Raw genomic sequence first — 23,712 nt, forward strand, 5'->3', positions numbered from 1 at the left:
TATGAGAATGCATACTCACCCTTTGCCATATCAATGTTGTCTTTGTATGTACCTGCCGTTTCTTATCAAGACATCAGAGCTGTTCAACCACCGCCATCAGCTGGCGGGTGTGATCATCGAAACAATGTTTGTGATAAAGCTGCACAGACCCATTCGTTCAGTTCCCAAAAGTTAACTTGGCCTTTTTACTTGATAATTCGCTACCTGTTATTTTGAACTGTTTCTGTTCAGCACATTGCGTTAAATGTTCGCGGAGGAAAATATAGTCTTCGGTTAGCGCACGTTCCCTGTCGGTCTTTTCTTCGCTTGTATCTTTTTTGGCGAATCTTAACCACGTCAAGCATGTGCGCGGACGTCACAAAAAGAATTTTGTGTTCTGTCAAAAAGCTCCGTGTAAAAAAAAAATATAAATTTAATTTCAGATTCTGCATTGAAGGCTTTCTAAAACACAGATAAACTTCTTACTTTCGGCATATCTTTTCCGGTGTTTTCTTAGACTTGCTTAATTTCAAATCGCTAGTTTAATGAACGGCTGTTATTGCCGAGAAGTTGTTCCTGATATTGAAATCCTTATTCACAAGGTTGCGAAAGGCATTTGGCGTCTGCCTTATCCTAATGTCGATGAGCATGATGAGTGTAGCACACGTAGCATGTCAGACCCGCCACGATGGCTAAGTGGCTTTGGTGTTCAAAGGTCGCAGGTTCAATCCCGGCCGTGGCGGCCGTGCTTCGATGGAGACGAAACGCAAAAGGCTCCCTTGTGCTATACGTCATAAACGCGCGTTAAAATACCAGGACGTAAATAAATTAGGAGCCCTCCACTCCAGCGTATCTCATCACTCATGCGTCGTTTCGGGACGTTAAACCCCAGTATTTAAAGTTAACGAATCACATTTTACTTTATTTGTTCGCCCCCGAAATCAAGATCACCTAGGTAAAGTAGCACTAAACCATTGTGTTGTTTTTTTTCCCGCAGAAAACCCTTTGTTCCCTGCTCCCCCTTCTTGCACGGAGCTGAAAATACCACTTGTTACTTGGAAGGAGCCTGAAGTTCCTGCAGTAATACGGTTTCGGTTTGGTTTATGGGGGTTTAACGTCCCAAAGCGACTCATGCTATGAGGGAAGCCGTAGTGAAATTCTCCGGAAATTTCGACCACCTGGGGTTTTTTAACGTGCACTGACATCGCACAGTACACGGGCCTCTAGAATTTCGCCTCCATTGAGATTCGACCGTCGCGGCCGGGATCGAACCCGCGTCTTTTGGGGCAACAGCCGAGTGCCATAACCACTGAACCACCGCGCCGGGTCCTGCAGTAATTCACCGCTAGGGACAGACTTCTGCTCTCGTTCGCAAGCAGCATTAGCTTCCTTCTAAGAACACTCTGAATGTTATCCAGAGGGGTCGTAACGCAGCATACTTCGTGGAAAAGCCACTCTATGGTACCATGATCGCGCCAAACAGCACCAGCGGAAAAAAAGGTGATCGAGATAAAAATCCATCAAGTGTTTACGCTCTGCCGCGTAACGTGGTAAACTCGGTGGAAGCTACGCGCCTTGGCATTTCACAGCTTCGTGCTCACGCACCGATCGACGTTAGCTTCGGCAGTGCATGCGGCGGAATAATCCCTGCGTTCACGCTGGTTCCCTCGCGCTAGAGTACCGTGACGTGCAAGATGAGAGAGAGTGTGTGATGGCAGGGAGAAAGAGAAGTAGGCCGTGTCTATGTGATTAATGTTCCTGATTAAATTCTCTCGATCTCGACATTCCATTTCCGGATTTCGGGAAGCAGTGGGTGCACACTGAACAAGCAACTGTACCCTGCCCTGAAGCATACGTGCTTTGCTCTTAATAATTTTGAGACTTTGCGGCAACCTGCTCTAACGCAGCGACCGGCAGTTGTTCCATCCCACTGCCTCCTATCTAGGGCAAGCTGCTCATAACAGCCCCGCTAACATCTGCTGAATCTGATAAGAATAGTCATTTGTGGGAATGATGATTTTGCAAGCTTGAAAGGAGGGGAACGGGAGGAGCGTAACGCTAACCGCTCTAGAAACCGCAAGCAATGCTAATAACTTTCCTCGTTAGCAACAAAGACCAACAGTACAGTTCATTGATACTAGGCAAGTTGCCTGCCTTTAAATAAGAAAATCTGCATTTAGAGTTCAGTTCAAGAGTAGCGTAATATTAGCATCAACACATGCTTGAAACAACGAGGACAATGAATTAGCCCTGCTTCTAAAATCATTACAATGATGATATATCCTTCTTTTTTACAGCTTGCTACACACACCGCTGGTGCGTGTAGCAAGTGTGTGTAAACTTCTTTTAGCATCTAAAAAAAACTGCATCATCACCCACTGCACGCTTCCTTTGATTCCGTATTTTGTACCAGCTTCCCACCTAATTAGTTATACTGATGCACAAGCATCTCTTGCCCAGCCCAGGTGCAGTAGCTGCCAAGAACTAAAAACCAAACACCCCTCATTGTCAAGAAAACTATATCCCGAGTAGTGGTTAAGTGCAAACAATGTACAGGTTAGAGAAAGCGAAACGCACTGCATTTGGGCAGGTTCATTGCCTCTGAGCCAAGGTTATTGAGTGAAGACAACTAGGTCGGCAAAATGGGGTAAGAAAACGGATTGCGCGCAGCCCTAGCAACGCCCGCGGGCTCTGTTCAGTAGGAAAAAATCAGTCCTCGATGCAAAGAAAATGCATTGGCCTTGTAAAGTGAAAAAGTAAGCTCGGAGTTCATCTGCCTTCAGAAGTAAATACTGAATTGCAGCAGGTCACCTAGGGAGACCACAGAATTAAAAAGCTATCTGCCGCTCTTTCTGGGGTTTTGGTTGCTGTTTCTTTTTCAGCATATATCATAGGTGACAAGACAGAAGCAGCGTGTCTTAGCACTGTTGTTGCGGTACAGAAGGCAAGACCATAGCAACAGGAGAATAATACCCATTCAAGGCTCTAGGAAAGCTTGCGAGCGTTCGATCACCCATTGCTACGAAGTGACAAAACAAAGAAAAGAGTAGCTGAATTACATTGTCTAGAGATCTCAACCACACGGTTTTTGAGATAAAAACCCGACCTGAACGCTCACTCGCCATATCGTGACCTCCCGAATCAACCGACGGTTCAAGAGAACAGCGTCCTGCTCACCGCCGCAACCATGAAAGCATTCCTAGTAGTCTGCCTTCTATTTGCAGGTAAGACCCCGAGGGCGCCATGGTCACGTGAAATTTAATTTTTTCGCAGCTTTCAATATGCACTTGATGAGTTATTTCAAACACTGTTTTTCAGACAGATATGTAAACACCTTAAAACCCACGCGCTAAATTTAATCTCCCAGTGGCTTAAGTTTATTGGGGTTCAACGTCCCAAAGCAACTCAGGCTATGAGAGATGCCGTAGTGAAGGGCTTCGGAAATTTCGACCACGTGGCTTTCTTTAACGTGCACTGACATCGCGCAACACACGGGCCTCTAGCATTTAACCTCCATCGAAATTAGACCGCCGCGGCCGGGATTGAATCAACGTCTTTCGGGTCAGCAGCCGAGCGCCATAACTACACTGAGCCACCGCGGTGGGCAATAGCTAAGTACTCGGTATGGGGATGCTTTTCGGCCAATGCATCGACGCTTCATTTTTGCCTTAAACGCATTGGCTCTTGTGCGGTTAGCCCATGGAAAATGGTTTCCTTGTTTTAGTGCGCTAGCACTGAAAACCCTCATCTCAAATTTTGTCGATGTTTGTTACAAACCTCTCCCCATGACCGTGAGGTTGCTCCGGAAGAGCAACCTGGGTCTCACAAGCCCCACGGGTGTTAGCACCTGCCAACGCAAGGCCGTGACGCATCTCTCAACTACAACTGCGACAGGTTTGGTATGAGTCTACGCGTCATACCCTTCAGGCGGAACTTAAGTCCAATTTCACCGATCTTTGTCTGAAGCCTGCATGATCTCGAAAACATCGCCTAGAACCGAACCAGAGTTAAAATCGAAGTGCTGGAGCAGCTAATTCGCATTTGGCCTAAACACGCTAAATGGGACGTTCTTTTTTACTTAATTAATGTGCCAGTCAAAAATTCCTCCTAAGTTTCGGCCATTCGGCATTGCATCGATGGTCTTTAATTTTGGAGAAAAGGGGGTTGGAGGCGGGGGGGGGGGGGGGGGGAATGAAAATTCATTCCTTATATAAGCTGTATAGCACCTACGTGCCACTAGAAACCAAGCGTGTGCATTTAATCTGTGCTTTACAAGAGTGCCTGTCGACCTATTTGGCACTGTAGCCTTCGGCGTGATATTGCCTCTGTAGTGTACAGTTATTATTTAAGCTGAGTTGACGTAGAATTTTTCACAGCACTTCTAGAAACTAGTGAAGTGGTGTTTTTCTCTGTGACAGTTTTTTTGCCAGTGTGCTTGAATAAAACTAGTAAATTAAAAAAAAGTATCTGTTTCTCTTGCAAGCATTAGTTTTCGACTCGAATGTGTTTTCGCCAAGGCTGGCAGTTGTTTGTTTCCTTTTCGATATCCTGGTTTAAAGTACATGAAGCATTACTGACTTCAGCAGTCACATCCACGTAACACAAATACGCTGCTATTCAAACCAATAGTGCCCTTCTGTATTACCTGCTTTCCTTTCAGTTTCTCTGGCTAACGCTCGACACCTAAGGAGCCGAGCGGGCGCGGTAGGTGGACTCCATGGAAGACTTTATGCGGGCGGTGAGAACGTGGGCCCCTCTGGCACGGCCCGGGGAGTAACCTACAGCATCGGAGGTGAATTCGGTGGGCGACTCGGCGGCCAGGCAGCAACGGGAATAGAGGGTATGGGCTTTGGTAACACCTCCTCACATCGGTAGCGTTGACAGGAAATTAAGCATTAAGTGCCCCCCGAAACTTACGGCCAGGCGTCAAATATTCTCTGCCTAGAACCTGATCGCTATTGGTTTTTCAAATGCAGTTTTTTGCACGAGATTCTTCGTAAATGTAAGGCAGACTTCACAATCTCATGGCATAAGTGTACCATACCTTAACCACGCGCGTTTTTGTTAGAAGTTCATTTAGGTGTAACGACCAAATTTAAGAACACCTCTGTATAAACTCACCTATTACAGCTTCTCCCTCTTACCTTATAAAGAAGTACAGTGTACACAGCTTCATTATCAGTCTCGCTTGCAGGACGCGCATCTTTCACTATTAGCTAGCAAAATGGTCAAGCTGCCACAAGGCGCTGAAACAATGTGCATCATCCTGACACAAGTCTCTCGCTTGACTTGAGTGCAGCTGCGAGTGTTCGAGCCTGTAACAAAGCCGGATACGCAACACCTCTGCGGCTCCTTACGCTGACAGGCAGGTTACAGGAACATCGTGCCTGTAGGAGTTGGCTTGCCAGATGCGCAGCAAAAAGGACAACTGCGCTACACTTGTGCCTTGTTTCTCAGTGAACAATGGGTCGATAGCAAAAGCAAAGTCGAATTCCTGCAGCACTTAAGGAGTCGCAATGACATTAGAAGTCTATTTATCATTAATTCCTGCCTCACTTCGCATTATTGAAAAGGTGGCTAGAAAATTGCTGAGCAAGTAATGTCCTTCAGTAATCCTGGATGGCGCCACCGCTCGTTGCTCTGGATAAATCATCTGTTACGTTTTTGTGTAACAGATGTTATGTTGTTGGTATTTGTCATATTGGTTTCTCTTTGCCGCGATACCTAAGCTTGCATTTGTTATTATTGAGCACGTGCCTTCATCACGTCCTCAAGACTTATCTGGCGCCATTTTGAGCAGTTCTCCGGAGTGACGGCAACTTCAGTACAATAGTTTATCAGTCTCCCACACATAGAGAGATCAATGCTGCATCTCTGGCACACATACGAGCACCTCCTCGAGTGTTAGCGGAAGTTACTGGAGCTCTCATGGGGGTATCGCACTGTTTTGCCGGCTTACGTAAAGGACATGTAGTCTCGTACATCAAAAAGTCTTGTTCTAATCAATCAATAAAGGCAGTCGAAAATACGCTTAATTTAGTGATCCGCATACAACCTCTCACACATAATGCCTGAGTAAGATGTGCATTGCTAAAAGGTGTACACTGTTTCCCCTTGCCTCATTTGTAATTTTTTTGCAACAACGTTCGCGCGTCAGCTGCACTCCACATAGCCATTTAATGCTTTCTCATTAAAATATACAACGTGGCAGTCACCACTATTTAGATGCGTGGCGGGCGCATGGATACTAGTAGCAGCGCATGTTTTGATGGTAAATGTCTTCTCTTTAGTCTCTTCTTTATCCCGCTCGTGACTAAGTTTTAGCGAGTAGTGAAATGCAACGCAATCTTTGAAGCAACGATAGTTAAGCAAGTAAATGGTCAACAAATGTCTCCGACGACCTAATTACCGCTAAACAATCAAAACTACGAGATTTACTGTTTGCACAAGAGATTGCTCTTTCATTAAACTTGTGCTTTTTTTATTATTCTGGCGTATCTGCGGACAATCTAATCTGCTTTATAGCTAAGCCTGGACTTGTTATCGCTCTTTAAGAACACCTAGAAGTTAAAATGGATTGGGCTTGAGAATTCAACGGGTTTATATGTTAACTTCCAGAACTCCGTAGTGTTGTTTAAAGTAAAAAATAATTACAGCTGTGCCTTGTGAAAGCAGCTTTCCTCGTCTTTCCTGTGTTCTTCGAACTAGTTACCATGTTGTACCACTTACCGCAAGCTTGATGTTTGGTGAAGCGAGTGCTCCAAGTACTGGGTGCCCCACGAGAGTGCATAGTCCTGGCTCAAGTAACAATACGTGAGAAAGCGTAATGTGCGCTAGTCAGTGTATGGGGTAAACATCTTTTGTGTGTACATTGTTTTGTGCACCCATAGCCTTCTATGTAGTCTTGTAGCCTTCTATGTACCTTCCTAAGCACCTTAACCTAGCCATCAGCAACATGCACATAGTCATTATTCCTTTCTATTTTCCATTAAAGCTCTTCAATATCCCTCGTTATTGTTCCCCTTCCTCTATTCTTTAAGTGCTAAATGGCAGGCTCGGGCGCACTATCATAGGACAGTAACAAGTTCTTTCACTGTAGCCCCTAACGTTTGCTTTCTCCTTGTGATAATTAATAATTCGAAGCAGTGGAATGTGCACGGAAGTATTAGGCGACTTAGTTCCACTAAATCCCGCATAAATAAGCGCACCTGATAATCTGGAAATTCAGACAGTGGACCACAAAGCGTTTTCCTTCGTATGCAAGCCAGGTGTTCGAAAAACCAAGGCAGTTCCTTTTTTAAGTGGCTAGGTAAACGTGCATTAATGCCAATTTTTCCTTTATCCCACTTCGCCTTTTGTGCAGGTCAAGGATTCGGAGGCAGCGTCGGCCCATGGGGCTCTAACTATTACCCCGGATATTATCAGGGATTTAACGGTGGGTACGGAAACTACGGATGGTACCCCTCGTACGGAGGTAATCAAGGTCTGTGGAATGCCGGATATGGCTTCGCTCCTTACGGTAACCCATACGGCTACAACTATTATGGTGGCAACGGTGCCAACTACGGAGGAAACTGGGGCTCCTGGGGCTTGGGAGCTCGCTCTGGTCCTGCAGGCCGAGTTGGAGCAGTTTCTGGTCCGAGAGCCGCCGCTGGACCCACTGCTGGTGGTGCTGCTGGCGCTGCATCTGGCAGTGTCGCTAGGTAAGACTTTCAACGCCTTTTTTGCCGCAACAGGCGACATGTGGGGTTTAAATGTTAGTTCAAAAGTTCTAACGTAAAATATCTTCCCTTGCTGAATAATGAGTAAGTTAAAGTTTATGCCTTCTATAAAACTGAAAATTATATGGAGCAAAGGCTGAAGTGCCTTTGACTGTGTTTTCAAAGCAGTCTAGCCTAGAGAGCGCGGTTCCTGCGTAATGTATTACTTTTGTCCTCGCCTTCTGAATTCAAGCATTCTCTTCCAAGCGACGACTGAATTCGTTTGTCCATACTTTGCATGAATCCAAGTGCTACGTGCATCGCTGCGAGCTCATCTGCAATCAACCTCTAACTACTTCGAGTGCCAGCCAGTGTGTGTGTGTGTGGACATCACCCATGAAACTCATTGTATTATTCCATCATCAACCTTCATTCACACTGTGCCTTTCCTCCCTTTCCCTTTCCCCTGCGTGGAGTAGCAGGCCAGGGCTATGTCACCACCGGCCGACCTCTCCACCTTTTCCTCTCTAAAATTCCTTTCTCTCTCTCTTTCCTCATCAAAGCTAGTGGGTGTGATTTTCGAGCTGCGCTGTTTTCTGCGTGGACCTTTTATCTTGGGCATTAATTTAGCCCATTTATGGCGCTCGTGAATGTGCCAAAAAAAGTGGTATACTTCAGGGAAGCACGAATTATCCGTCGTTTTTGCATTACTCATTTCGGAACAAAAACAGTCCAAAGGTGACATTAATTTTGGCTTATACACACCAGCATTGCGCAATCACCACATTTCGTTACCCAAATAGTGCTAGCCAAATTCAATTATTCATCATTTTTACTGACGCTTAATCCCAGACAGCGAAAGAAAAACGCACTAGCCTACTGCTGTAGCGGAGAGAATCATAGAAAGCGTAACCTACTGTTTTATGAATGTTTCTTTTCTTTTTTCTTCGCCAGCGCTCCCGCCAGCTCAGCCTCAGCGTGAAGCTTCAAGCACTGAGTATTCGGGAGGTCTTCAGATATGTACGTACCATTCATTAACCTACAGTAGCACAAGAAACAACTATTGCCGCAGTAGCACGAGTACCCCAACGTAAATGCTGAACATTCCGGACTGGCATCATGTAATGTTTGTTTTCCACTGACGCAATTCCCTTCGAACTATTACGTTCCAGAAGCTTGCACCTGTGAACAGCATGCACGGGCACATGGCTCGCGCTTACACGGGGAAAAAGTTCATGTGCCCCAAAGAAAGCTGAGCTATAAGTCCTGCTGCCCAAACTAATATGCTTACTTGCACCCCACAAGCAATGCTATGGTCGATGCTGGGAAAACCGCACTTTCTGTAGCGCGATTCGCATTTATTCGTGGTTAGCCGCCAGCTACTGTTTTCTGAAAACCGAAGTCATCAATCATGAAAACAAATATTCAAATGGGACGAACGATGCAAGTAAAAGAAGAAGACTACAAAAGCGCTCTAATAGCAGTAAGCAAAAGAAGATACCACACCACTTAACAAGAAAGCAGTTTTGGGGGAAAGAACTTAGCTTAGTTAGCCGCGCTGTTTAGTGCAAATACAGGCACAACGAAAGGGTCTCCCAGGGTATCCCGAAGATTTAAGGCATCACCCCAATTATCAAAGTCACTACAAGAGCATCTTTAAAACAGCGGATATGAAACCTTCGAAAACAGAACACTTCCGTAGTTGCAAGGTAATTGCCTCTGAGTTTTCAGTCTTCTCATCTGAAGTCTTTCATGCGAATATGGCTGCCATTTTTATATGGCTTCCATATGGCTGCTCCCGGCTCCTCGCCATTTCACTGCTCTAACGTGGAAGGATCAGAGAATGTCACGTGGCATATGCACGAGACGCTCAGTTTTACAGTTTTCTAATTGCACGAGAAATAGCCCCTATTTGTGGAGCCCCAGCAGCGGGAGCTCTCGCGTTTTTGAAATCCTAAAAACTGATGCGGCTATCACTAACGGCCGCGTGCAAATCTTGAACTGCAATCGAGCACCTATCGGTAACAGTTAAAAAGTTAATTATTAGAATTTAGTTAATTACTTATCTCATTAACATGAATGCCCTCTTTGCTGACGCCCGCTCATACTTGTATTACCGTGTCGCAAAAAGCTTCTTTTTACCTGAGGAACCCTATGTTTAAAAATTGTTGGTGGGTTTCACTGAAACACCTGATATGTTTACTGAAGCCAGCCACTTTCCTTTCATAATGTTTCTTTCATCTCATTGTTTACAGCTTACTGGGAAATCTTGACAAATCTACATCCTGCAGCGAAGAACAGACGATCAGAATCAAAGAATTACCTCAAGCCATTTTGACGCCTCGCTCTGCGTATACCCATTTGCTACGAAATGCATCAGACTCGTCACGTTGCAGCTCTCAACAGGCGCTGTTCAATAAAACTATGGCAACGATGTTATCTTTCATTACTTTTTCCGCGGTAGACGTACAGATTGTTTTCTCTGGCCCGTATAACTTATCCCCAAACAAGTATTTCTCATGGCGGTGCAAAAGGGAAATCTATTGCTACGATGCCTTCTTCTCGGAAGATGGCGGTCTGTCTAGGAATCCATGGCCGGGGCTGGAGACAAGAGGCAGTAAAACCTCTCTCCCACTCCAAACCCGAGAAAAGATCACCGTTAGCCCAATCCCACGTCACATGCATCATGCTCCTCAGCAAGGCAGACGACAAGCGAGAGTAAAGGCACTTCAGAAACACCTAGAAAGCGATCGTAAAGCCGTTTACGTAGACATTGGGGCCTACCCCACGCCGGGAAAGTTCTCAGTCGCTGCGACTGACCACCAACTAAAACCGGCTCTCCAAGCTTCTATCTATGCAGAAAACCCCTCCTCTGCAGAGGCTCTGGCAATAGCTATCGCCATCAAACATAAAGACCAAAGAGGAGAGTCCCACGTTATAACAGACTCCCAGCAAGCCTGCCGAGACTTTCTTAATGGCAGGCTTCCCTCAAGAGCAACACAGCTACTTGGCAATCTCAGCCAAACACACAGACTAACATGGACACCTGGTCACGAAGGACTAGCTGGAAATGAGGTAGCCAACGATCTAGCCCGAGATTTAACCCACCGTGCGGATCCTCATCCCTACGCCACGCCCATGCCTAACACCTATGGTGACAAATTAGAACATATTCGGCTGGAGCGCAGAAAATACCCACCCCCTCACATAAAACTAGACTCCTCCGCAGCCATAGACTGGAGGAAAATTCAGACCAACACTTTCCCTAACTTGTTCATCCTACACAACATTAGCCCCACTCAATATCAGAATACATGCCCTTGGTGTGGAGCTTGCCCTGCGCTCTACCACATATCGTGGGAATGCACAACGAAACCAAAACACTTAACTGTATCCAACCCGACATATGAGCAGTGGGAGGTGGCCCTGACCAGCGAGACCCTGGATCAGCAACTTAAGTTGGTTCAGCAAGTGCGTCAGTCAGCTAAAGCCAGTGGTGCCTTGGACTAGGGGTGCCACCCAAGTTGCTCGAGCAACCTTCCTCAATTCAAGTAAAAGTTTTTTCTCTCTCTTTCGTTACAATCCTTATTACTCTTAGCATTCGGCAGACACATTCGAGAGTATAACGGTGGCCCTTGTACAATGGTGTCATATGGAGAACAGGGGTTATTTTACTGCGATAGATTCAAGAACTCCCGTGTAGAATGCCTTATCGTCATAGTCGTAGTCCAAAACTACGGCGTTCACCTGATGACCAATGAAAACATTGTTCAAGTGTGCCAAAATGGATATCGAATGGACACTTTCGACAAGGCGCCTTGTTTGCCCATGTTATTTGTCGGACGCGCCTCATGCTGGCGCACCTAACGGAATGTGGGGGGAATGTAGGGCTTTTAAATCACTAGGTGTATACTTTTCTGAAAATATGACATGGGATGAACACGTCGGCTATATCGTAAATAAGTTGTCGAAAACTATTGGCATCATACGCCGCCACTGTTATTATTTTCCTACCTCAGTTAACGTCCTTTTATATAACTTTTTATTTTCCTACACATTAAGCTATGCCTTTTTAGTACGGTCCACAACAACAGCAACAAACATTAGCAAACTGTTAATATTGCAGAAACGGGTCTTACGTCTGGTCTGCAATGCTCCGTATCGCTCCCATACTGCAGACCTATTTAAAAAACACAATATCGTTCCTGTTACATCACTATACTATTACAAACTATCCCACCTTTATAAACAGGGAATACTAAAGAATAATGACGGATTAACTAACCTAGCAGGATTGCAGATAAACACCACCACCTATAACGTACGCTATTTGGAACCCTGGAATGTTACCAAATGCCGGACTAACTACGGGAAACAGATGTTGAAATACTCATTGCCGACGGTTTTAAATTATCTTTTTACTGAAACAAATAATGACATTTCCGCGATTTCCTCACAGAAATTGCGTACCTTGTTTGTATAACCTGTCTATTTTTTTTTTCTTTCCTCGCTTTCAAGTTGACGTGTACGCCTTCGCCGCACGCTGCTCCGCTACTGTGTATGCTGGGAGGTCAGGACTCCTCAAGCTGTTTTTTCAGCTTTTTACCTGCCCTCCTCGCAACATTCCTTTTCTGTTGCGGAATAAAATTTCAATTTCAATTTCAATACAGCAGTGAAAATTACTTCCCTGCCGTAGGAAGAGAGAGACGTGGGAATTTTCGTAAATTGTAGGTGGTCTTCATTGCTGCCACTAAGCATGCAAGAACGGGTGATGTCCAAGTGTTCCGAAGACGTCGCCATAATCAAGTGCAAGATTCACTGCAATCAACGCGGACATTTAGCCGAAAACAGTTTGCAACTGCATTTACATTAGAAATAACTGAGCCGAACCCAGGAAAGGGGAAAATATGTTGTCAGTATTTTTGTCATGGTTAAGCACCCCAGTTTCGCACAATGCCGGATTTAAGCATTTTTGGATGAATTGAGTTAGCAGCCCCATTCCGTTATTTTTGTTATTGTTGTTACGAACATCAGTATTAAAGGCTTCGCGATAGAAAAGTTGATATTTTACCTTATTTGTACGATTGTGAGGCAACCACAGCCAGAGGCCCCAAAGCAAAGCAGAGAGCATGCTAAAATATGTAAGCAGCGGAGTAGTCGACGTATTTGAGTCAACGCTTCAGATGCGCGCCACAGTCGAGAGAAACCAAGCCTCCGAAACTCTTATCTAATGCACGCAGCCTCGCACGCACCAGCAGCCGCCGTCACGGTGGTCGCATCGCTATTAAATGTTTCAGTCGCCCCAGTCCTGCGCCCGTGTTCTCTACTTTCCTTTTCCTACTCCACTCAAAAAGTCCAGTCACTTCTTCATATCAATGGCCTGCACTACCTTGCTGCCATAGGCACCTTCTCCTTTGCATTTGCACGCCGCGTGGTCTGTACCAATGAAATTAAAAGCTGTCTTATTCTAACAGTTCAAAAACCTGGTGGAGCAGGTTGTTATACCTACCTTGAACAGCTCTTCAAAGAAAATTCACACCATTATCATACCCTTGGTGCAGAATATAACGGTAGGTGTATTCTCAAGCATTATGTGGTGTTCCCTGCCAAATTTCGATGATTTTTTGTTGTCATTTCGCGGATTTTAAACTTTTTCTCCACAGAAAGTTAGAGGCCTTAGTCATGGTAATCTACGGTTGACTACTTTTTCTGGACGAATGTCTAAAGATCTCAAGTGTTCAAAGAGGACGCTGAAGTTAATACTTTCAGCGGACCCCTGGTAACTGCGCCTAAAAACGCAAACGAAAAAAAAAAGAGAGCACTTAGTGTAATGATCATTTTCCTTTTATTTGCAACATGTAAGTGACCATGAAAAGCCTGAAAATATCGGCTAAAAGAACTGCGTACTTGATTATTTCGTAAAAGAGAATTACGTTCATATTTTCTAATAGCAACATTAAGGCAAGTTATGAAGCGCATCTAGTAGGTTTTATAAAAAGGATACCCTGCAAGACGTACCGATAGGAGTCACATCGTGGCAAGACTCGACATTTTCCTCGAATCAACTAAGCATAGCTAGGACGTGGCACAGGCCAACAACATGACTGTCCCCGCAAGTAAGAACCGCATGCGCTTTGAGCATAGTAAGATCTTTCATGACCACCTCTTGAACAATGTGCCTCCATAATTTTGTGCAGTGTATGAAAGTAGCTTATTTTCAATTCAGTAGAGGCGTGTAAATGTTAGAAAGTAATAGTTAATGCCTCAGCAGTTTGAAAACATGAAGAAATTCAATCGCCAAGGGTTTTTTCCAACAGCCTTGTTGAACTTTCAAAATCAACCGTAATTGTGGGCACATGAAAACTCGTTCATACTTACACGGAAAAACAAGCGCATCTGATTAATAAGGCCTACGGCAGAAAATGGACTTTTCCGCAGACTATGTTAAAGGAATTCAAATAGCAGAACGGTTCAGCTTAATTTAATACAGCGTCACATTTCCACGTTCAAGTTCTCCAACCATTATTTAGTACAGGAGTAACGACTAGTTGTTATGAAAAATTATTTCAGAATCAGCTGTCGTACTACCGCCATGGCACAGAATATGGTAGAGTTTTCATAGAATAGGACATCTAATCCAACAGTCTAATTCTCGACGTCGCACCGGATCAATTTGACGTCTTTCAAAATGGTGGGTGCGACAACACGAATAATACCTATGCGGGAACCATGAAAACAACTTAAATTGCCGAACTGTCAATTTCTTAAATTCAGTCAAAAAACTGCGCCTCATGCTTATTGCTGCCTTATTTTCCGCTCAGAAATAAGTTTATTTCACCAAGAACCTCGCAATTACAGGAAAGAGTTGCTTTTCGCGCTCCAGCGTTTGAATCGAGTCGTCAAGCGCGATGGTTTGTTGGTGCGAGGCGTAACTGGACGGCCGCAGGTGAAGGCCTACACCGGGCTTAATGCCCGCACATCTTTCTCCCGCTTAATTTCTTTCCTTATATTTAAGATTCTTATCGAATCAAAGAAGAGCACAGTCGCCTATGGCTTATTTATTTTCAAACCGATCGCTTCAGCTGGCGTACAGTGCGTTCCTATTATCTTCCATGGGTTTCACGTTCATGCATGTGAGTTTCACGGATCGCATACCATTGCCGTATATTTGAGTCTGTATTATGCCGTCATACAGAAGACACAACCGGAAGAACAGGAGTGCAAGATTCTGCAACAAGACGACGTGTCATGATGAAGAAAAATGAAAGAAGGTGAAACCATTGGCATCGTTTCTCTAACAATAGACAAATCAAGCAATTTTATCGTAGCACAGTCAGCATTGCGTTTTAATTGATCGCTGCTTACACCATTGGACATAGGCGGCCACAGGAACCTTTTCAGAACTTGTGCTTGCTTAGGTGATTAGGGCTGACAAAGACTCGGTGGCCCCTACAAGGTGCGACCGCAGTGACTCGACTCAAAAAAGAAGACGGAAGTTACCACGCAAAAAGATAATAAATTTTGTATTGAAGATAATCTACTGCAACATGTTGAAATATTAGATTCCTTTTCAGCATCGAAAATTGGAAGGATGTCGTCCTTTTCTGGGTCAGTCGCGCCGAGTTCATCCTGAACTAAATTATCACAAATTGGACATTTTGGGCAGAAAACAAAGTGAACGGACAAAATACAGAGAACGAGGAAACACAAAGACGTGCGCTGACTCGCACCTGCATTTTTTGGTTAGAAAAAAAACCTGAGTTATTTTTCACAATCGCATGACTTAAAAGCTCCTGCGCACACGCCCAAAGAACAATCTGAAAGCCACATCGTACACTCTAAACAAAAATACACCCATATTGGAGTAAAAAGATGTAAAAAGGGAGTGTGCGCTAGAGGACAACTTACTCCCTTTTTACTCCTTTTGTGCTTACAGCGTAGGTCAGTTGCTAAAAATCACAAAATGCAACTCTAGCTGAATGGATGTTTGGAAATGAAAATTTTGGAAAAGCCTTTTTCCATCTTACTTCGGCGTTATGGGGCATGCAATATCGTGCAAACGAAATAAATAATTTGAAGAGGCCACCGCATCTAATGGAAGTTGAGAGTCCGGAAAGACTCCTGCAGCCCAGCAGTTAATCTTCGTTAATCCTAAACGAGCACACTAGATGCCACTTTTCCATTCACTCTCCTGCAAAATTCTTCAAATAAATTTTACTACAGTTTATCCTTCACAGAATTTTTGCGATGCAGATCTTGCAATGACCCCTACAGCAGTCTTATAACTGCCATCCTGACCTACACAACATTGCCAAGAAGACAAAGCGCACGTGAAAGGAACCTTTCATTGGCACACTTGAGTACGCCACACCTATCGCCCGCTGCTGTGTACCATTTTCAAAGAAGAAATGCGCTGTCTCCCTGCATCTCGCGCTTTCCGCTTTTGCATCCGGCACCTGAGCTCGCTCAGCTTCGTTGCTGCTGCACGGGTCCCCATGGTCCACAAAGGCTCCCTGAGCATCAACGCACTGCTCGCTGAGCAGCTGTGTGCGTTTGGTGATAGCCTGGTGTAAGCGGCAGCGGAACCAGTTTGCAGCAGCCCAGAAAGGAGGCGTTTAGACATCTCTCTCATCCAATGGAAAGGTCACCTTATTCTGGCAAAGGTGCAGGAGCTAGGCAGCTCTTTATTGATAGCTAAAAAAATGATAGCTAAAAAATTTAATGGTAGCTAAAAATGATCCACTCTGAGCAATTCTGGGTCGCTTTTGGACAAGTAACGCCATGCAGTATGTTGTAAAAGGACTCTATTCCAGTTTAGGAACCGGTTTTGTTTTTATTAGCCACATGAGGGAGCGTTTTTAAACTTCGCACCCAACACGGATCGATTACGCAAACATGGCGCCAAAGATGACGTTATCTTCTCGCACTAACGCTTCGCGCGCAGCATTTAAGGCTTGCTTCGCTCTAATTTAAGGCTTCTCTTTATTTATCTGAAAACAGCTTACCGGAATAGATGTGATCGAGCCATTGCATTTTATAAGAGTTCGTTTTGGTCCCAAAGAAGGACACAAATGAAAAAGCCATTTGTTTCACATTCCACGGTGGAGGATCACCGGGCGGCGGCTCCAGATGGCGCCACGTTCTTGTCGGCTTTAGTCAATGGTAAAGCTCCTTGATATTGAAAGTAACGCCACTCTCCTCCAATCCACCGTTTTGCACTTCTAATATCTTCGCCCGCCAGCTGTGCGCGCTGCGCAAGGCACGCTTCGAAGGTCATCGCGCGCTCGCCGGCGTGATGCGGCACTCGTTTTTTCACGCTCCTATTATTAAACACAACATCTCGCAACACAACAACTGATGCACCATGCTTGACTCTACCACGAGCCTCATTTATCACTCTCTTGTTTGAGCAAAGAAAGCTCTAAACGTGATCGCATGCAGTGTGAACAATGAAACCGCAGTCCGTCCTTCCAAATACGGCAGAGTTTTTATTAGAACAAGATTTACGTCATTCATATATGTACTTCATTATTTTTTGGCACACTGACAATTCACTGAATGCAGATTTGACCTAGCGCTGCATTTCCGCAAAAGTACTTAGTTTATGACGCTGGTCTTTTGCAATCAAGCGAGGTAATTTGCGTAAATTAGGTAAAGATGTAATTTAGGTAAAGATGTCGTTTCACAACTGAAGTTTGAGAAGCACGATAGCGGCTGCGACAATATTGGGCCATTTTCTTTAATTCGCGTCATGCATTTTTTTATTAATTTTCAGACCGAAAATTTTGAGCTTGGCTCCTCGGAGTGATGCACACCCCAAGGCTTTATTGCGTGGTCAATGCAGATTTCACTGCTGCTTGAAAGAGAAGAATTTTATTTTCTGTTTTTTTTTTCGTTTATTAATGCGAAAGCATTGCTAGGCTATGTCGGCGGCTTTCTGTCATCAAAACCGTGTCTGCAGCGATTGTGGGAAACTATAAAGAGATATCTTCAAGGTAGTTGTAATCGAAGGAGGATGATGTGAGGATGCAGCGCAAAAAATTTTGGTGCCGATCGGATCATTAGTTGATTAATTAGAGCTAGAAAAGTGACCAAAAGTAAGCGTGGTCGGGCCGGGAGTGACGCAAAATTTGATTCGCCGAAAGTGCGGTACTACGTGACGTACCACGTGATTGGCCCACGCGACCAGAAAGGTGGGCGGAGCACACGAGAGGTGCGAAATTTGAATGAAGCGTAATGAAATTCGACGAATTGCACAGATTCCCTCAGTCAGATGATTACGCATTCGATTAGAGATCGATACGTGATCGATAAGTAACTGATAAGTTCGGTTTGGTTTGGTTTTTTGGTGTTTAACGTCCCAAAGCAACTCGGGCTATGAGGGCCGCTGTAGTGACGGGCTCCCGAAATTTTGACCACCTGGGCTCCTTTAACGTGCACTGACATCGCACAGTACACGGGCCTCTAGAATTTCGCATTCATCGATATTCGGCCGCCGCGGCCGGGATCGAACCCGCGTCTTTCGGGTCAGCAGCCGAGCGCTGTAGCCACTGAGCCACCGCGGCGGGGCAGTAACTGATAAGTGATCGGTGAGTAACCGATAATTGATCGATAAGTGACTGATAGGTTATTGATAAGTAATTCATAAGTGATCGATAAGTAACAGATAAGTGGTCGATAAGCAACTGATACATTATTGATACGCGATCGATATGTGATCGATAAGATAATTAAATGAACAGTTGTGTCTGCGATATCAAAAGACACATTATTAGCAAAGAGAGGTCATTACGAGCAAAGAGAGGCAACGAGTGCCGAGGAGGCGTCAGTGCTTTCGCATTACTCCAATGCGGCTTCCGCACTGCCCTCTAACGTTATTTTATTGACTACTGCAGAACTGAGCCTGGCCAAGGGTACGGCTAAAAATTTTGGGAGTTATTGCTGGTGCCAATGGAAGACTTGATTCAGTGGTGGAAAGTTTATATTCTCTCGATGACTCATCTACGCTAATCCCTCGAATGCATTTAAGAGTGCTTCAGATGGCAGTGCTGTATCAGTACTCAGCACGGAAAAGATCTTTTAAATTACGCAGTTAAAGAATATGATGTTATTCTGAAAACATCATTCAGCAATATATCATAGTTTTGCCTGCGACAATTCAAAGCTCGCCCGACTTCGCAGATTCGAATTGCCAGCGCGTAACTCAACAGAGTTCGACCAGCAGCAGAGGCACACGGCCTACACATGGCGCCCACGGAGGAAGAAAAAGAAAACGATCCTTTCGCCCGCGTTTCCCGGGCAACGGCCGGAGGGGCCAATCAACGTTTAGTAAAGCGCCGAACAGAGAGAGGGGCGGGAAGCATGGGCGAGAGTCTGTGGCGCTGCGGCACAGTTCACAGAAATGCGCTACTTTCAAAATCTAGGGGCTTTAGTCAACTGTGCGCTGTGGCAAGGCACAATACGCGGTAAGCGGTGGCGGTAGCGGTACGCGCTATGCTAAAAAGCATCTCGCACAGGTAGTCCCTCCGTCGCAGTATCTTGCGCTCTAGTTCTGATAAGGCCATTGATCAGTAACACCATCTGTCGGGCTAGTTGGTTGCGATCCATCAGCGCTCTTTACCTTCTTCTCCTTCTTCTTCCTGTGTGGTGTTCGCGCTGCTGATACATATGCATTGATCAGTGTTCTCTGCTCTGCCATCGACGTGACGGTAAAGCATCGCTGAGCCAGCTTGGCGTTCACATTATTGTTATAACCATGAAAACGACCCTGCCAACCTTGGAAAGAACGAGTTAGAGGGAACAGGCAGTCATGGTGTGCAAACTTCCGCGATGTACTCAGATAGACTGTTTTGACTAGTCCCACACAGTGTCGTCATTGGGGAAGTGAAATAGGAATGGCAAGTGCCGCCAAAACGGAGTTAAGAGCAGCTTTGTGTTTGCTTGAATTCTGAAATTTGTTCAGTGAGCAACTCCCGTTCCTATGCATCGATTCCTGTAATTCTCTTCGAGTCAGCATCTATCTGACAAAAAGAATTCACCTGAAGTATAGGCGGCATCCCTTCAAGAAGTGCTTCACAGCCTCTTTAATGTTACCTCTGTAGTATATGTAGATGCAGCAGATTCCTCGGCTGACAAGAAGGTAGATGTGGTCACCACAGAACATGGCACACCCTTAAATGGGGCACACCCTCGCTTCGCACACACACGTTGTAGAAGACACAGCCATTGCTCTAGCCACTGCGGGATCCTCGGCAGAAACCATTCGCTGACAGTGACGTGTCACAAAAACTGCGTAGCCATTTTCAGGCCTCTTGCTGCAGTTAAATGCTCAAAAACACGCCATTGGACTAGCGCACACCACAGAACGCACAGCGCGCAACGTGCTACATGTTGCTTAGGACGAAAATTGCGCCAACGAAAATGAAAAATACAAGCATAAATGCACACATGCTCATGCATGTAACATGCATACACGGACAGAAGAATGCCGATTACGCTTCAGCGTTCCAACTCTTCTCTAGCATGGTGCCACAGAAATATAAACATTTGTTGTCTATAATATGCGGAAGTGGACTAGCGGAATCGTCTTGTACGTGTTGTTAGATGGCCTTGCAATAGTATCAAACAAGCATTAAATTTAGTTAAGAAACGCGCCACTGGAGCTTGATCGCCGAACCGTGAATCGTAATATTCTGAACGCGGCTGTGCAAACATCTCTCGGTACACACTTTGTTAAGGCTCTTTGTGTAGCTCCTTGTGAGCGCAGTCGACTGCCGCTGCCACCATGGCTCTGGCTTGAGCAGTTGGCTGCGCCTGCAAAGACGTATTCTTTTTGCCAGGCATGCGCTATTCTATCGCCCGAGCCCTTGCTTCTCTCCTACCTCGGTGCAGCTGTGGGTGCATGTGCTTAAGTATGGGTAGGATAGTGTAGGTCGATCTGATGTCACCCGGTACGTCTTGAAAGATTGTCGTACGCCAAAAAAGGACGAAACAGGAAGGAAAAACACAGAACAGGAAAGAGGCGTACGACAATCTTTTTGGCGTACGACAATCTTTCAAGACGATGTACCAACCCGTCAAAAAATTCTACTACCGGTACGTCCTTCGTCTCTTGAATCTTCCTAGGGCTGGCAGGGTAGCCCAGTCGTCTCAGTAAAGTCCTGCCCGTTTTCGTATGTAGAAGTCGTTCTTTCTGAGCGATGAGAAGTACTTCCTGGTGCTGTAGGAATGTGTCGGAGACTCTGAGGCCCATTACATTACCCTTAAGTGTTGTCAGAGGTATATCCAGTGCCGTCCTATATGCCTTCCGCAGCATAGACTCTACCTACTCTACCTCTTGGGATGTAAGGATTTGATACTGTAGGCAGTACGTGGCTCTACTGACAACTTCTACTGACAATTCCTACTGCTGTAGGAATTTCCTGCTCGTTAAGATGAATGTTGAGTCGGAGGTTCTCCTTCTCGTATCTACGCGAGTGGATGCGTATAAATTTGGCCTTTTCTGGTGAGCAGGAGAGACCGCATTCCCTGGCGTAGTAACTAATGCAGGTCACAGCTTCTTGGCGTTGGTCGTTTTGTTTTTCTTTTTGAAGCGAAAGCTTCACTACGCTAAGTAAAGCCAAGGTCACCGTGTCTGGAGGTTTCACCTTCATTTGACCTTCAGATAAAGCAACGGAAAGGAAAGGTGCATAACTGGCCCCCTGGGACAGTGGACACCTTAGTCGCGCTTTCAGCTACGAAACCGATGGAGAGCGGGAGCTTCGAAAGCAGAGAAAAGGCGCATAAATACAAAATACGCTACAACAAGCGGCAGATGTAGTAGTAGAGGAGGCACAAGCCGCAGGACTCGCGTGTTCCCCCCAAAAATCTGAAGTCCTCATCCTACACCCAAAGCGTCAAAGGAAAAATAAAGCGCCTGAGATCAAAATCTACGCGGAAGGGGCAGCCATCCCAGAAGTGGAAACACTAAGAATCTTAGGAATGCTGATACAGTCAAACCAAAAAAACGACACGTTAATTAAGAAACTGAGAAACACTGTCAACCAAATCTCCTTCCTCATCAGACGCATCGCGAATAGGCGAGGAGGAGTTAAAGAAGCCAAGACCAGGAGACTAATACAAGCCTTCGTTCTTAGCAGTCAACTACACTACACCATACGTCACCCTCACAGTAAGAGAAAGAGACGCCTGGATTCTCTAATTAGACAGTCCTACAAAATTGCGCTCAACCTCCCACGTCATACTCCAAATGAAAAACTATTACAGTTAGGAATTCATAACACCTTAGCGGAAATGACAGAAGCACACCTCACCGCACAATATGAGACTATCAGGCACTGAAACGGGACGTTTCATCCTAAAGAATGCAGGAATACAATATGAAGGAATCCGTACACACACCTTGCCAATTCCAAGACACGTGCACGAACACTTAACAGTCCCTCTTCTGCCCAAAAACATGCATCCACACTGCGATACGGACAGAAGAAAGGCTAGGGCACAAAAACTTCACGAAAGATTTTCAGTTCAGAAAGACACGGCGCACGTGGACGTGGCAGAACATGCGGACAGAGACGCCTTTTCTCTGGCAGTTGTCGATCATCGAGGTTCTCCCCTTGCATCGGCGACAATAGATAAAACAAAATTTCCGAAGGAGGCCGAAGAAGCTGCCATAGCTTTAGCCATTACCTCCACCACTGCCAAATACATCATACGTGACTCCAAAACAGCAATTCTAAATTTTGCAAAAGGAAGGGCCCACTCAGCAGCCATCAGAATCTTACAAAAAATCTCCAATACCCGCCAGATAACATTGATCTGGGTCCCCGCCCATTCGGACCATCCTGGAAACGAGGCCGCGCACCAATTTGCCCGAGGATTCGTGGTTAACCTGGAGGTGCGCTACCCCGAGCTCAGGTCGGCCAAGGAGCAAATGACAACCTATAAAGAAATTACTACCCACTTCAAGAAAGAAAGACAGATCTTCCCAGAACCACATAAATCCCTCAGTAAAACACAACCAGTCAGTTGGCGGCAGCCCCAAACAGACACTTTCTTTAATCCATACATGTACTCCATATGGTTCCCGGAGCAGTACAGCCCCGTCTGTTCTCTCTGTGGGCAACATAAGGCAGACACACCGCACATCCTATACTCATGTACTCAAGACAAGCCATCGCACAGTCTGCAGCTCTCTACCCAATCTCAGTGGGAGGCCGCGCTGCTCAGCTCGGACCCGGAGGTTCAACTTCGAGCCACAGAGCGAGCCGAAGAGGTCGCCGAACGACATCGTCGGTCGGCCACCTGGCGTCCGGCCTAGAAGAGGAGCCCACCGCGGGGAGGGGAACATCACCCCAATCCGCGCCTAAGACCTCTTCTTTAATAAAGTTTACCTCCTCCTCCTGGCCCCCTGAGTCAGTGGACTCCTTAGTCGCGCGTTGAGCTACGTGGCGGTAGTGACAGATTCGCGCTGGAGGCGTTGGCTTTGACAACGTTGTGGCAGAAACGCAGCACTGAAGACATAGGCCATCGCGTTCATTGTGTTTATTGGCGCTGGCGTGATAACGTCCGATGATTTTAAGGAAAGGAGGTGAGCAGAACTGGCTCCCTGGGTCGCTGGACGCCTGAATTGCGCTTTGAGGTACGTGCGGGGGTGAGAAAGAGATGTGGGCTTCATGCGTAAGCGCTGACAACGTTGAGGCAGACACGCGGAACTGCAACAACAGGCCACAGCGTTCATTGGGTGAGCAAACTCTCCCGATCAACCAGGGTGGGCGCGCTGCCTATCCAGTGTCCAGAACGCACTCAAATTTACAGACGCCAAGCCGCATGTAGTTGGCTTGATACGCCATAGTTTTCGCTCTCTAACCAAGTTCGAGAGTAGTTTAACCACACTTTTTTTTTCTTTGGCTTGGGCAGGGCATGTAATGCGAAGGCCAGATAACCGCTGGTCCTTAAGGGTAACGGAGTGGATTCCAAGAGAAGACAAACGTAGCAGGGGGCGGCAGAAAATTAGGTTGGCGGATGAGATTAA

The 23,712-nt window shown here is 45.7% G+C and overlaps 1 protein-coding gene across 1 annotated transcript; it reads left to right on the forward strand.

Annotated features, from left to right (window-relative positions):
* Positions 1-3,166: 3,166 nt before the first annotated feature.
* LOC149359603 (uncharacterized) lies at positions 3,167-7,455 on the forward strand (the record flags this gene model as incomplete). The annotated part of the gene is made up of 3 exons (XM_089567712.1): positions 3,167-3,203; positions 4,640-4,819; positions 7,343-7,455. Coding segments are annotated over exons 1-3 (330 nt in total), but the record flags the coding sequence as incomplete, so codon positions are not given.
* Positions 7,456-23,712: the final 16,257 nt, after the last annotated feature.

This window comes from Amblyomma mixtum, chromosome 2 (genome assembly GCF_055824585.1).
Source record: "Amblyomma mixtum isolate Tamu chromosome 2, ASM5582458v1, whole genome shotgun sequence".
Taxonomy (NCBI): domain Eukaryota; kingdom Metazoa; phylum Arthropoda; class Arachnida; order Ixodida; family Ixodidae; genus Amblyomma; species Amblyomma mixtum.